Source organism: Humulus lupulus, chromosome 6, assembly GCF_963169125.1.
Source record: "Humulus lupulus chromosome 6, drHumLupu1.1, whole genome shotgun sequence".
NCBI lineage: Eukaryota > Viridiplantae > Streptophyta > Magnoliopsida > Rosales > Cannabaceae > Humulus > Humulus lupulus.
The window spans coordinates 218,162,086-218,177,335 of NC_084798.1; the positions used below are offsets into that span (position 1 = coordinate 218,162,086).

Below are 15,250 nucleotides of genomic sequence, written 5' to 3' on the forward strand. Positions count from 1 at the left end.
CCATTGATCAAAAGTGTGTATTGAATCTTGACTCGAAACCGCTATGTTAGTTTGAAGTTTTATGACAGTTGGAAAAAAACATAAAGATTGCTGCTTGATTTCGTTTCTAATTGGTCAACCCTCTTTTCAAATAGAAGTCTCTCATTGGTCATAGGGGCAACGAGCAAAATATCCCCAAAACAACCATTAATTAGATAAATGTCTCAGTTTTAAAAAAAATTAACAAACGGCCCAATACAACAAATTAGTATAACGAAATTCTATTTTTACCATTACTCTCTTTAATCTCTTTAGCCTTAGGTAAACCATAATATTCACTTGGAGCTTGGTGCAAAATGATAACTTAGGGTAATCAATAATATAAAATGGTTATTTCTCTACAATTTTAAAAATAAGTACATTAGCTTCCTCATGTCATTATTTTGGGTCATTTACTATAATTTCTCTTGGTCGTAATCAGGGCCGGCCCTAGGCTAAAAGCGGACTAGACCACGCCTAGGGCCCCCTTAGCCCAAGAGCCCATTTTTTAAAATTTATTTTAAAAATACTGTAAATTTTTAGAAAGTTTTTACAAAAAGAGCCCCTAATCTCCAATTTTTCCTAGGGCCTAAAATTCTTCAGCGTCGGAATAAGGGTCTATATGTGTTCTTAGGCTAGTGTTTGAGTGATCTATTTTGTGTTTAGTGTGTGTGAAAAGCATTTTTTGAGCTAATAGAAATCTTCTTGTTTTTTAAGTGTAAAAGTTGTGTGTAGTATTAGTATAGTGAGGTGTGTGCTCTTTGAGATTGGTGAAAAGATTGAGGATTTTGTTGTATTTGATTGATATAATATATTGTCTCATGTTGTAAGTTTATGCTCTCATACCACATAATTTGATTGCTTTGATGATATTTTTGTTGGTTTGCATGACGTTCTTTTTGGTTAGTCTAGAAATATATAAATAAATAAAGAGAAATTTGTGAAAATTGGTGATTTTACACCCTAGCCTACTTTAGATAATCTTTTGCAAAATGGTATCTGTCTAAAATTCGATCAGTTGTCTAAATTTTCGACTAGCTGTAAATAATTATTAAAACTAGACTAGAGTACAAAATTACTTTAAGAAATAGGGTCATTTGACAAAATGATCTATTTTTTAAAGTCATTTTGCATTCTAGCCTATTTTTAATAATTTTGTGCAAAATGGCATCTCATAATTTAGTCATTTAGTTGAAAAACTCAAACAGTCGAAAATTTTAGATAGCTAGTCGAAAAATTTAGACAACTGCTTGAATTTTAGACAGATGTCATTTTGCAAAAAACTATTAAAAGTAGGCCAGAGAGCAAAATCATTTAAAAAAAATGTTATTTTCACCCATTTCTCAACAAAAATATGACATTTTTCCAAGGGACCATAAATAAATATATCTTTATATATAATAAATGTATATGAAATGGTAATTGTTGTGTTTAACATAATATTTTAAAAAAAAATCTGTTAGGTTTAAACAGATATGATTAATTAACTGTTAAAATGTTTAGTTGTGACTTTACAACTTGATAGCTCTTCAAAAACTTTAAAGCAAAATATAACTAATTAATAAATCATAACAATAATAATAATAGATATTATATAAGGGGAACGGTTCAAAATATAACAAATAATATATCAGTTTCAAAATATCATGTCAGTTATTTGATCTTATTTATAGAACACATATTTAATTTATTAAGATAATTTTTAAAATATCTGTTAGTTTTAATAGAAATATATAATTAACGGTTAAAAATTAATAAGTTGTGACTCTTAACAACGTGGTAGCTCATCAACCAAATATAATTAATTAATAAATAATATAAAATTTAATTTGTTAATAACTTAATATATATAGAGAGAGATAATGTTTCATGATATAACAAATAATACATTGGTTTCAAAAGTTTCATCAAATAATTTTTTTCAAAATCCTATGAAATGATTATATTTTCTCATTATTTTAACTAGAATTTATGTATATTTTTCTAGCAATATATATGTTCTCAACAATAATTCCTATACTCCTTTAAAAAAACAATAATTACTATACAAATCATGTACACCAACAAAGGATTCGGTACTTTTTAATTTTCTGTTGACATTTCTTTAATTAATTATTTTGTGATAGTTAATTATTTTATATTTTATCATATAAATATTTACAACTCTAAATATTACGATATTTACAAATTATGTATTTAAGTTATTTAATAGATATTTTATTTTTACAAAAAATTTATAATATATATTTTACTGATTATAAGTTTTTTGAATTCAAACGGTATTGCAATATTTCATATTTTTTATGGTAATTATTAAGTTAGTTATTGCAAGATATTTATATTTATTTTCATAATAATTTGAAAATTTTGTTTGAAATATAAATTTTATTTGTTTGTATTATGTATGTATATGTTTTAATTTGAAAATTATTTTTTATACTAGCTAATAATATTTACTATTGGGTGTAATCAATTTGGATTGCTTAAATGGAATTCAGTTTATTAATTGTAAAAAGCTCCATTAGCTTCTTCTTGTGGTGTTAGAATAAAAGATATTCTTACTATTAGTAGCAAGGTCAGCAATGTTAAATTTTGTTATTGCTACCCAAACTCAATTCTACATGTTATTATGACTGATGTTTAGCCTTCAATTATCCTCTTATTAAAAAAAAAGTATATAAAAAATAAAAAGGTGAAGTGCAACACATGCCTTGCATGTGATTGTTCCCTAGTATAAATATATATATATATATATATATATTTATATATATTAATAGGATACTTCTAAGATATGCATCGGTGCATACTTTTTGTGTTTCTGGCTCGTGATTATGACCTTGTTTATTGTAGTTTACATAACTTTTGTGTTTCTGGCTCCTGATTATGACCGTGTTAATGACAATTATTTAGAGCATCCTACAAATTTTTAAGAAATTTCAAATAATTTACAGTTTCGAAAATTTGTTTCAAACAAGTTATTGCACGTGTAACTAATTTTTTTTATGTAAGTGGAAAACAACATATTTGAATATAGTTTTCAGCATAAATTATTCGAAAATTCTTAAAAATTTGCACAGTATGATCATAAAAAAAAATCGCGCCAAAAATTATTCACGAGTCGGAAAACACAAAAAGTATGCACCATAAAATTATCCTAATACTTGTATATCTTGATTTAAGGTGGAGTCCCATCTTCTCATAACCACAAAGCCTAATTGTGACAAAAATGCACTAGCCTAGGTCTGTATTTTTCACCAATTTGAACTCAAAGCCCTAATTGTTTCAAAAAGATGTAAGCAATTGATGTTAGTTGTTTCAATTTGGTTTAACTAACAAAACTTGTAGATTTGGTATTGCAATATTTGCTTTCATACTCCAAAAACCAAATGCTAGAACGTAGCTTCAAACTCTTATTGAAAATGATAAAACTATGTTTCATTTACTTACCACTCTTACAGATTTTTTACCTAGAATATTAGTAAACAAAACACAAAAATACTTGAGCTTGAATTCAAATTCTACCAGCTATGAAATTACTTCAAATGCTTTAAAGAATCAGACACTATTTGAGTTTTTAACAGATAAAAAAAAAATTCAAGCTGGGAGACCACTGAAAAGATGGTATGCATCTCGAAGCAAACATTTCCCAGAATGAGTCAATCAACTTGATGACTAGTCAAGCCTTTGTAGAGCCTTAAATCCATTGTGAACAACTCGGTAAAGCATGCATGAATCCCAGATACTTTCAACGATAGTCGAGTGACAAAAAATGCTAACATGGCCAAATTACTTGAAGAGCTCTGGGTTTAGCCAATCTCTGGAAATTATACACATAAATTTTGATCAGAAAGGTACACTTCCAAACCTGGCATAATAAGATAACACATACTTACATAAGGAAGAAAAGAAACAATGGCATGGCACTTACTTGCTAATGTCATCAAGGTGGTCATCAAAATCTACCACCTCTTGCCATTTTTCAGTTGAAATATAATCCAATAGGACCACATTTGCTGATGGCTCTTTTGTTGTCAAAAGGTAGCCTCCATCTGATCCAACAAGCTTCCAATTCTTTGATGCATCTTTTGCATAAAGCTGGAGATTTAGGAAACAGTAAACAAAACTTTGTCTGATGAAAAAAAAAAAGCTAAGCTCTACGCCTAACATACAATATTGGGGACGAGAAAACTATAGCAATTGCTACGTAGGTACTCAAGAGAGACTCGAACCTCAGATTTGTAAGAGCAAATAAAGCCTGACTATTTGAGCTACCGTCTTTATAGAAAATAAAGACTCAAGAAATAACTTAACTATTGGAAACTTGACAATAGTTTATTAAAAAGGTGCTTAAAATTTTCAAAGCAATTTGCACTAAGATTTCCAAGGCTTAGCTCAAGAACCAACCACTTGTCTAATTTGTTTTGGTATTACCACACACACAGGACTCAAAGTAACAAAAGAAAATCTTTACAAGTACATTCTTGCCTCTCATTTTGGGCAATTATCAATAACTTTTTTACTTCAGCAAATGTATACATAACAATTTATTGACCAGTGAAACAATACAATGTATATATCACTCCCATTTTAAAAAACATTCCAAACAAAACCATTAAGATACTGAACAGAAGCATTTGGAAAATCCTTGCACATAGTTCCTCACCAATAGCACACATGACTGAGTTGTTCATTAGCTCAAAGATAATACTAATGCACAAGGGTAACATCAAAATAGGCCATGAGTAGCAATGAGAAAGCTAAACTACATCTCAAAGTTAGAAAGTAGAATTAGAATAGATTAAGTGTTTGAGCAAAAATATAAAAGAATGAATGAGTTGATCATTTCTCAATGATAAATTAGGAGAAAACAAATTAGACACAAAGTTGTAATTTTTTTTTTCTTAATCTTAATGTACATGAAGATGGATTGCTGGATTGGAGAAAATTATACCAAATATTTCAATGGAACTAAGTTATCCCAGAATTAGATTGTTGGGTGAATTAATTAAACTGTTGGAATAATTTTTTCAATAGCAGATAAAACTTATCAAATCCAATTGAATCATACTTCCAAACATGACCATAATATAATAACATAATGTAACAAGTACAAAAGAGACTTCAAAAGCTTTATAAAGAAACCCCAAACAGGAAACAACAATGGTACCAACCTGCATCACAGGACTCCGATCCTTAGACTTTTCCAAAGAAGCAAGCTTTTTATTATCTAACTACAAAATCACCACAAAAAAGGGCAAACAGAAAAAAGTGAAACAAAATTAAACCAAAACCCATTAAAGCCCTAACAAGAGAATTACATTGATTAAAAAAAATTGATTATGTACCAAAAGAATAGGTGCTTGAGGAAAGTAACGAGAGATATGATCACCAATATTCTTAGCTACACCACCAAGCTCGAAATCATCGAACCTCTCATTGGCGTGAAAATACCCAACAACGCCCACTCCCTTTGCAGCATAATACTCTTCTATCTGACCCAATTCAATTAACCACACATATAAGCAAAATTGAAGCGAAAGCTTAGATCTTGACGAGAGGAAGAGAGCTTACCAGAATAAGAGAGATCTCAAGCTGAGGGAGGAGACCGATATGGGAGTGGAAGAGTGGGACTGAGTCGGTGATCTCAACAACGTCGTCGTTTCCGGGAGAGACACGGCCGAGAAGGACAGCGTTGACGGCGGATGCCTTGTGCTTTAGGGCATGGAGAACTAGCTTTATGTAGGCATTCTGAGCGATCTCGTACTTCAACTCGCCACCCATGACTCACTGATTCCGAGCTTTGGCTGAATCGCTGAGTAGAGAAAGAGAGAGAGAGAGAGCTGAGAAACGCAGTGAGTCCACCAAAGTTTGAGTTTTTTTCTTCTGTAGATTTGGGAAGAAAGAATCTTTGGTTGAAGATACCAAACGTCGTCGTTTTCTTTGTTTCGCCTCCATTTTATGTGTCGTTTTGTCAAATTACGTATTTGCCCTCGTTAGTTGATTTTATTGCGTTTTACTTTAAATTTTTAGTGAATATATAGATATGTTAGTTACTGCTGCTGCCACAAAAATAAATACTGGTATTTTAAAATATGATGATAAAATTATAAAAATCTAAACAGATTTATTGATTTTGGTTGTTTTGTTAGGTAGGTACATGAAATTTCAAAAAACAAAATAAATTATTAATTTTATATTTTATAAGAAAAATATCTGAATTACTGTTATTATTACGTTTTGTTATGTTTAGTTATTTAAATATTCTGAAATACACATAACTATACTAAATAACAACTAGATATTAGCTATATATATATATATATATACATAGGAGAGATTATTTGGTTATGAGACTCACAAAACAAAAAATGATGAAGTTCCTTTCAATTTTCTGCTTATCGTTGTTGATATTTTTTACTAAAGAAACTTTTCAAGCATGCCCTACATCGTGTGAAGACTTGGTACCATGCCTTGAACAAATATTCGACCAAAATTCTCTTACATCAGAATGTTGCACCACCATTCTTAATATAGCCAACTGCTCTAATAGAATCCAATCCGCAACCTGGTTTCCTAACCTTCAAAACAAATGTCAAAACCTTACTACTCCATCGCCTCCTCCCACTACTCCATCGCCTCCTCCCACGGTGGTGTCTCCAGCACCATCAGTGTCTATGCCTCCACCATCTCCAACTCCTCTACCATCTTCTTATGCTCCAACGCCATCGCCTTCCACATTGGTATCTCCAACACCATCTGTGTCTCCACCATCTTTTGATGCTCCAACTCCATCACCTCCTCCCACAGTGGTGCCTCCACCATCTAATGCTCCAGCCCCATCGGCGTATGTGCCTCCACCATCACCTGAGCCAGTGTCTCCAGCACCATCAGTGTCTGTACCTCCACCATCTTCCAATGCTCCAACTCCATTACCTCCCACGGTGGTGTCTCCAACACCATCGGCGTCTATACCTCCACCATCGTCTAATGCTCCAGCACCATCAGTGTCTGTTCCTCCACCATCACCTGAGCCAGTGTCTCCAGCACCATCAGTGTCTGTACCTCCACCATCTTCCAATGCTCCAACTCCATTACCTCCCACGGTGGTGTCTCCAACACCATCGGTGTCTATGCCTCCACCATCGTCCAATGCTCCGGCACCATCAGTGTCTCCTCCACCATCTTTTGATGCTCCAACTCCATCACCTCCACCCTCTTCCAATGCTCCAGCACCATCGGTGTCTCCTCCACCATCCTTTGATGCTCCAACTCCATCACCTCCACCCGCTTCCAATGCTCCAGCACCATCGGTGTCTGTTCCTCTACCATCACCTGAGCCAGTGACTCCTGCACCATCGGTGTCTGTTCCTCCACCATCTTCCAATGCTCCAACTCCATTGCCTCCCACGGTGGTGTCTCCAACACCACCATCAATGCCTCCACCATCGTCTGATGCTCCGGCACCATCGATGTCTCCTCCACCATCTTCTGATGCTCCAACTCCATCGCCTCCCACAGTGGTGTCTCCAGCACCATCCATGTCAGTGTCTCTACCACCATCGTCTGATGCCCCAACACCATCGATTCTTGTGCCTCCACCATCATCTGAGCCTAAGCCTCCATCAACATCATTTGAGCCTCCAGCACCATCGCCGTCAATGTCTGTGCCTCCACCATCTTCCGATGCTCCAACTCCATCGCCTCCCACAGTGGTGTCTCCAGCACCATCATTGTCTATGCCTCCACCATCATCCAAGCCTCCATCTGTGCCTCCACCATCGCCTCCAACAGAGCCAACTCCATCACCCCCATCGGTGCCTGTGTCTTCACCTGATGCACCAGCCCCATCGCCTCCTCCACCATATCACCGAGTTGGCTCGCCTCTTGCACCAAAAGCTCCACCATCTCCTATTGTTTGTATTTCGGCAATCCGTGAAGCGAGAATAATTTGTCTTCCAGAAATTATATCTGGATATGTCAACAGAAAAATTCAAATCGGCCAAGATTGTTGTAACGCGATTAACAAACTCAATCAACTTTGTTTCAATCATCCTAGGCGTCCATTTGGTTTCGGATATCCATTTTTAGTTAGAAAATATTGTGCACAGCACTATTAGATGTTTATTTATTTTTTTCATTATTAGTTTAGATTTTCATTATTTTAGTTTGTTGGTTAATTTTTGTTTCTAAATTTTATTCGTTCGGTACATTTTTTAGTTATTATTATTATTTATTTCTTTTTGGAAGAATCTTTTCTAATTTTTTTGTTTTATTATTTTAGATATGCTTTGAGGTTTCAATTTGTAAGCCACGAATTCAATTATGAAGTTGTTTGATCTCGATGAGTCCAAGGAACCATGTCTATCCAACTTAATTGAACCATATTTAAAAGAAAATTAATAAATATATACTTTTTATATAATTAAATTAGTCTTGAAATCATGGTAGACGAATGCAAAAATAACCTTTTTTTTTGTTGTTGGAGGCAAAATATTAAAGTTACCATATTACTATTTGTTAATTTTTTAGAGAATAATTATGATATTTAATATATCTTCATTTTTTTGTCCAAAAAAAAAAACGAATCGTATTTTGTTAAGCAATAGATTTGGCCTCTCCCAATCTTCTTCTTCCATTCCACTTCATCCATCTAAAAATCCCTTTTTGCCAAATATAGTACTTAACAGAAGTCAGTTCAAATTCTAATGAGATCAATTTTATGGAGATTCAAGGTCAAGAATTAAGTGAAAAAAGTTAGGCAGTCACAAATAGTGTCCACAAATATTACTTGTTTGGTAAGAAGAACATTACAAAATAAATTTGCTAAATGAAAACCATTATTTTTCTATGAGTGCTTGTAGATTCATTTTTAGCTAATAAACTTGTTATTACAACCAATTAATTGACATTAATAGATTTAGAACTTTGCAGAAGTGAACCACTACCAATAATCCCTGCATGAACAAGAACCATCTTTGAAACAATGGAACCTATTCCGATCACGCACAACAATCTCTCTATTCCCAATAGTTGAGATCAGTTTGAAAGCCTCATGACAGTCCTCACAAACTCGAAGATTCTTCATTATCCGAATCGGTGTTCTAGCCGGCGTGCTTATTAACCCGAACACCACAGCTAGTTTCTCACTATGTCTGTACAAAAACCTCTCCTTTTCAGCTTCTTCAATGTCAAGCAACACAACAGAAGTATTAGGTACATACCCCATCAGCTTCATTTTCTCAACTAGTCTGTCCCATGTTTCGAATATCTTCGTAGCTTGAGGATGGCTCTCATCCCCGGCTACAAATTCGTGGACTGTTCCATCCACTGTGATTGAACTCGCCCCCGGCGTCTTCTTCACCCCTCTGTCTCTCATCAATTTCCTCACTCGTGCAGCGTCTTCCCACCGCTCTGCTTCTGCATAGATGTTTGATAAAACCACATAGTATCCATCATTGAGAGGATCCAATTCAGAAAGGTGTTTAATTGCTTCTTCGGCTAATTCAATGTTCTTGTGAACTTTGCAACCACCAAGGAGAGCTCCCCACACAACTCCATTCGGTTTTATAGGCATGTTCTTGATAAACTCGTGCGCCTCTTGAAGCAGCCCTGCTCGGCTTAGAAGATCCACTAATGAACCATAATGCTCAATCTTGGGAACTATGCCATAATCTCTAGTCATGCTTGTAAAGAATTTTCGACCTTCTTCTACCAATCCCATGTGACTACAAGCATGCAAGAGGCCTAAAAAGGTCACCCAATTCGGCTTCACGCCAACTCGAATCATCTTAGAGAAAAGTTTCAAAGCTTCTTCAGCTTTACCGTGCATAGCAAGACCCTGGATCATGGCTGACCATGACACAACTGTTCGTTCTTTCATCTCGTTGAAAACTCCTTGGGCTTCCTCCAAGCAACCACATTTGATGAACATGTCAATGAGAGTATTCGAGACACGGACGTTTCTTCCAAACCCACTTCGAGTTGAGTATTCATGAATCCTCCTGCCCAAATGCAAGTCGCCCAAATCAGCACAAGCAGAAAGAACAGCAACTACAGTCACCTCGTTTGGTTTCAAGCCAGCTTTCTCCAACTCCAAGAACAAACGAATAGCCTCCTTGGGCTTCCCACACTGAACACAGCCAGCAATCATCAAAGTCCAGGACCTCAAATTCCTCTCAGGCATCTGTGAAAACAAACCACAAGCTCCCTCAATATCATCTCTCTTAATCAACTGAGTTATCATTATATTCCACGTTACAACATCTCTGTCAGACATTTTATCGAACAGCAACCACGCATCAGCCATTTCTCCACACGAAGCATACAAATGAACAATCGTGTTCTGCAGAAACAAATTCGAACTCAACCCAAGTTTCTCCACATACCCATGAACAATTCTACCATTCCCAACGTCCAACAAACGCAGACACGCCTTGAGAACAAAAGAAAGAGTGAAACTGTCTGGAAAAACACCAAACTTTCGAAGCTGGTAAAAGAGCAAAACCGCGTCGTTTGGACAATCGCCTTCGGCTAAAGCTTTCAAGCACGAGTTCCACAGGTAGATTTCTGGCTTCTCTACTCGTTCGAAGATTGTCTGAGCGTAAGAGAAACTGGGGGTGAGAGCAGAGACTGAGGCAACCCGGGTGAGAGGGAGGAGTGTGAGAGGAAGACGGGTTTTGATGAGGTGGGCGTGGAGTTGTTTGAGCTCAAATGGTAAGTTAAAGCTTTGAAGAAGACGATGATGTTGCTCGGTGGGTAAGCGGTGGTTGTTGTTGTTGTCGTTGTCGTTCCCATGGTGAAGTGGGAGGCGAAGAGAAGAAGAGCGAAGCATAGTTCTTCACTCGCTCCCCCGTGACTCACTGAGTCCGACATGTAATTGAATCGCTGAGCAAAGAAAGAATGAGATGAGAGAGTGGATCAAATCAATCACTTCTCATCCGTTTAGTGCTAACAGTTTGCTCGTACCAAACGATGTCGTTTTAGTTTCAAGAAATTATCTAAAGATTTTCCAATTCTTTTTTTGTTTTTGAATAAAGAAAAAAAAATGACTCATCCAATTATTTATATTTTCTTGCTAAGTTTATGAATCATGATATTAGTCGGAATATACCATTTTGTTTTTTAATTAAATTGTGGCACAAATTAGTTTTTTTTTTTTTTTGAGAAATGGTAAATTAGTTATTAGAATTTTTTTTTTTTTTTTAACAAATGGAAAGCCAAAAAATATATGCTTTAGTTTAATTGGATGATGACAACTTGTGCTGATTAATTTAAGAAAAATTAGAATAATAATAAGATTCCAACATTATAAACAGAAACAAAATTCTTCTTTTGTACTGTTATAAAAAAGTTTTAATTCATACTTTAAAAAATTATTTAAACTTTATTTGATATAAAGAAAAATGAATTTAGAATTAGCATTAAATTCCTCTAAAGAGATACCTTTCTTAAAATATATTGAAACTAATAGGATATGATTTATTTACTTCCCATTGAAACAATTGATTTGCCAAACAAAATCTTAACTGATACATTATATAATTTACAAAATTAAGCAAAATAATTAGAGGGATTTTCCTCATTGGTAGGTAACAAATAAATCAACTTTATTTGATCATACAATAGTTTTTTCAAACATTTAGGTACAAAGTGATTAGAAAAAAAAAAAGGGAACTTTGAATGTGACTAATTGCTAATAATTAACATTTAAAAAAAAACTAAAAAGTGAATTCCACTCCAACAATGAACCATATCCACAAGGGAGAAAATATACAATATTAAAAGGAAAATACAAACTTCCAAAAAAAAAAAAAAGGAAAGATGCACGACTGAAGTGAGAATTTGGCTTTGTGAGACTCACCTGTATTAGTGTGGTACACACCACAGGTGACCATAGCAACATTTGCAAGCAAGTCAAAACTAAAAACAATTGATAACTAGTAGTGTAAATGCAGCCATAGGCAAAAGAGAATTTCACCAAAGAGGAAAAGGAGTTCAAAGCTATTAATAATCTAAATGTAATGTAACAAACAAGGAGAAGGAGATTTAAAACCTCCACAAGGCTATTTGGTAAGTCAAATGGAATGGAGTTCTCCCAATTAAAAACACTTGAACAGCCACTTACCACCAAAAAGAAATATACGAGGCACTTGATGTCACACACTATGCATTTTGACAATTCTAAACAAAACACTTCTATCTAGTACTTGTATTAGATAGAAACATAGGTACGAGAACCAACCGAGTAATTGCCTCGCCTGTAGACTATAAAATCTAGTTCGGCCAAGACCTATACGACAAACTAAACTTAAATGGTCTTGTGATAAAACATATTCTTAGTCACAAAATAAGAAAACTCTACCTGCATCAAAACTAAAGTCCTGCAAGCTGTACAACTATGCGAAAAATCAAACATTCTAGAACAAACTTACGTAGATTGTATCGAAAATACCATAGAAAGATACTATAATCTGTAAACACGCTATATTCAAAATAAACTAAATGAGACAAGCACTAGCTTGAAGCAATCTACAAAATATGTCTAAGCCATACAATAGAAGATTGTCTAATAAAAACTCTTCTGATAGTTCAAGCTCTGGCCAATCGCGATTTATAGGGGGACCTCTAGCATCTGTAAGCAAGTGCCTATTGGTGCGCAAGGAAGAAAACTAGAGGAACCTGTGTCAATACTTCTATGGCAAAGCTTACTGACTAGTGGCCCTTCAAATCTACCTTGCATATGGGTGGTACCGACTACTGCCATTATAGCCTCCTCTCCCATATAGCCCACCTGCTCCACCATAACTAGCACCAGGGCCAGACTCATAACCACCACCATAGCCCGAACTTCCATAACCTCCTCCATAGCCTTCACCACCTCGACCATATCCACCTAAACTGCTCGCACCATAACCCCCACCAAAACCGCCACCATAGGGTCCAAATCGACTAGTATAACCAAAGGAAGATTCACCTCGGTAGCCACCTAAGCTACTGCTGCCAAAGCTTCCATAACCCCCACCAAACTCGCCACTACCACTACCATAACCGTATCCTCCACCAAGCCTGCCCCCAAGACCCCCCGACGTCCTATAGGGACCAGGCCCATAACTCCCATCAAACCCACCATAAGGACTGCCAAATCCACTGTAGCCATCATTGAAAGAACGAGCCCTAGAATTGCTACCAAATGCAGGAGCAGGTGGTGGATTAGAGGCTTTCTTTGGTTCAGCTTTCTTGATCTCCACCTACAACAAAGCAACTTAGTTAACCTAGGTCCTGTCGCAATAAAACTATGATGGGAGCCCTGTCCTGGTATAACCTATACCTGTAACAACCTCCATCTAAAATTAGAAAAACAAAGCACTAAAGTAGTCTCTATTATTAAACATCTACAAATTAAAAATAAATTTTCTTTGCTAAGAATATCATTAATAAGATTAGCGAATGCAACAAATGCACGCTCAATATGGACATGGAGTCTGTCTACATGCTGGTTGCTTGGAAACCATCCAAACAAGCTCACCTGGGTACCAGACATATCAATCATATTTCCCTTGGACAATATTTCATCTACAACTTCTTCACTGTCAAAAATTATAAATCCAAAGCCTCTAGAACGATTGGTTTCATGATCACGAATAATTTGGTGTTCCACGACTTTCCCATACTTTGAGAAGAAAGTTTTGAGCTCATCTGACAATTCAAAAAAGTAATCACCAATCAGTGAAAAAAAAAAAAGGACTCCCCTAAATGAAACTGATTGGAAGAAAACGGAGGACATGCTCTACATGAAATTTCCCTAAAGCTGACCACCTCACAAAAAAAAAACAGTGAAAACAAAGCAATAAAATATAAAATCCTCACCTTCAGACACTGTTGAGGGAATCCCACCAACAAAGATCTTCTTAGTTTTAAAGTCCTTTGATTGACCTTGGCCTTTAGGGATAGTTCTTTTGATCTCAACCTGCTCACAGATCATCAAATATTTGTAATGTGGATAAGTACACAAGGCGTGATGATTGATGTTCCCATTAAAGATTAGATCTTTGTGCCTTGCCTACTATTACTGGGATGTTTATAAAATCAGTAGAGAAAATACAAATATACCAAAAACATTTACCTGTTTCCCATTGATGACATGGGTGTCCTCAATAACCTTATCAACAACTGCAGGATCAGCATAAGTAATAAAACCAAAACCTCTAGGCTGACCCGTGAAGCGATCTTTCATTATCACAGAGTCCACTACCTCTCCATACTTTCCAAAGTGCTTGTTGAACGTAGCTAGACCCATTAAAAAAATTAATAAGAAACAAGACTCCCAACTCAATACAAACCTAATTGAAAATATAGGTCCAAAACTCGATTCAATCTATCTACCAAAAAAAAAAAAAAACTTTCTTTTCTATATCCACATTTTACTGATCATACCTCTCAAAAACAAAAATAAATTCATAAAAATAAAATAAAAACATATACTTCAAGACTAACCGTAATTGGTATCTTTGGCCAATCCTCCAATGAAAATCTTGCTGCAATTTCCATAGAAAATATCAACAATCAGCGTGTGCAAAACAAATAACAGCTTAAAACACTCATGCATGTTTCAATGACGATTCAAATTAAACTTTGTTGATAAAGATCTAAAATTGTCGAAAACAAAATTGAGTAGATAAAAATTAGTGAAGGATGATAAAAAAAAAAATTGAACAAAAAGTACAAACCCAGGACTAGCGCCGTCGCCTGTATGTGGATTATCGCTCTTCGATTTCGAGCCCATGTTATCAAAGTCGAGAATTTCGTCGAAAAGGTTGGGAAATCGGAATTTTAGGGATTTGCAGAGAAAGATGAGAAGGGATTAGGGTTTTAGAGACGAATGACGGTGGTGGGGTGGAGAATTATATAGTAATAAATAAGTAAAATATTTAATTAATTGTATTTGTGAAATGACGAATATGCCACTACCGAGAAAAAAAAAGAAAGAAACATATCCCGGTCTGATTTGTCATTAAGATTTTTAACTTATTAACCAAGTTAAATAATTTTTTTTAGTTAAAACCAATAATATTTACACGCAGTGAAATAATTTCTACTCAGCCGTACATTTCGACTAATTGCCACGTGTGATAAAAAAAAGTATTAATTGGGAAATTTGAATTTTTATTGTTAACTAGGGGCTTCTAAGTAAAAAAATTAATTTTTTTTTACAATACCCAAAATATTCTTCTCA

The 15,250-nt window shown here is 35.0% G+C and overlaps 4 protein-coding genes across 4 annotated transcripts; 1 reads left to right on the top strand and 3 right to left on the bottom strand.

The window, feature by feature from the left end:
• Positions 1–3,405: 3,405 nt before the first annotated feature.
• LOC133783346 (ER membrane protein complex subunit 8/9 homolog) lies at positions 3,406–5,919 on the bottom strand. Its single transcript, XM_062222961.1, has 5 exons — positions 5,590–5,919; positions 5,364–5,510; positions 5,190–5,249; positions 3,947–4,113; positions 3,406–3,835 (listed from the first exon to the last, which is right to left on the bottom strand). Exons 1-5 carry the CDS (start codon positions 5,797–5,799, stop codon positions 3,805–3,807), a joined length of 615 nt encoding a protein of 204 aa, XP_062078945.1. The 5' UTR covers positions 5,800–5,919; the 3' UTR covers positions 3,406–3,804.
• A 467-nt stretch (positions 5,920–6,386) lies between these two features.
• On the top strand, positions 6,387–8,135 carry LOC133786079 (vegetative cell wall protein gp1-like). The gene has a single exon (XM_062225293.1). The coding sequence runs from the start codon at positions 6,387–6,389 to the stop codon at positions 8,133–8,135; it is 1,749 nt and encodes a 582-aa protein (XP_062081277.1).
• A 623-nt stretch (positions 8,136–8,758) lies between these two features.
• On the bottom strand, positions 8,759–11,162 carry LOC133783347 (pentatricopeptide repeat-containing protein At4g21065-like). Its single transcript, XM_062222962.1, has one exon. The coding sequence runs from the start codon at positions 10,847–10,849 to the stop codon at positions 8,960–8,962; it is 1,890 nt and encodes a 629-aa protein (XP_062078946.1). The 5' UTR covers positions 10,850–11,162; the 3' UTR covers positions 8,759–8,959.
• A 1,270-nt stretch (positions 11,163–12,432) lies between these two features.
• Positions 12,433–14,906, bottom strand: LOC133783348 (heterogeneous nuclear ribonucleoprotein 1). Its single transcript, XM_062222963.1, has 6 exons — positions 14,745–14,906; positions 14,512–14,552; positions 14,141–14,304; positions 13,885–13,984; positions 13,544–13,713; positions 12,433–13,265 (listed from the first exon to the last, which is right to left on the bottom strand). Exons 1-6 carry the CDS (start codon positions 14,798–14,800, stop codon positions 12,747–12,749), a joined length of 1,050 nt encoding a protein of 349 aa, XP_062078947.1. The 5' UTR covers positions 14,801–14,906; the 3' UTR covers positions 12,433–12,746.
• Positions 14,907–15,250: the final 344 nt, after the last annotated feature.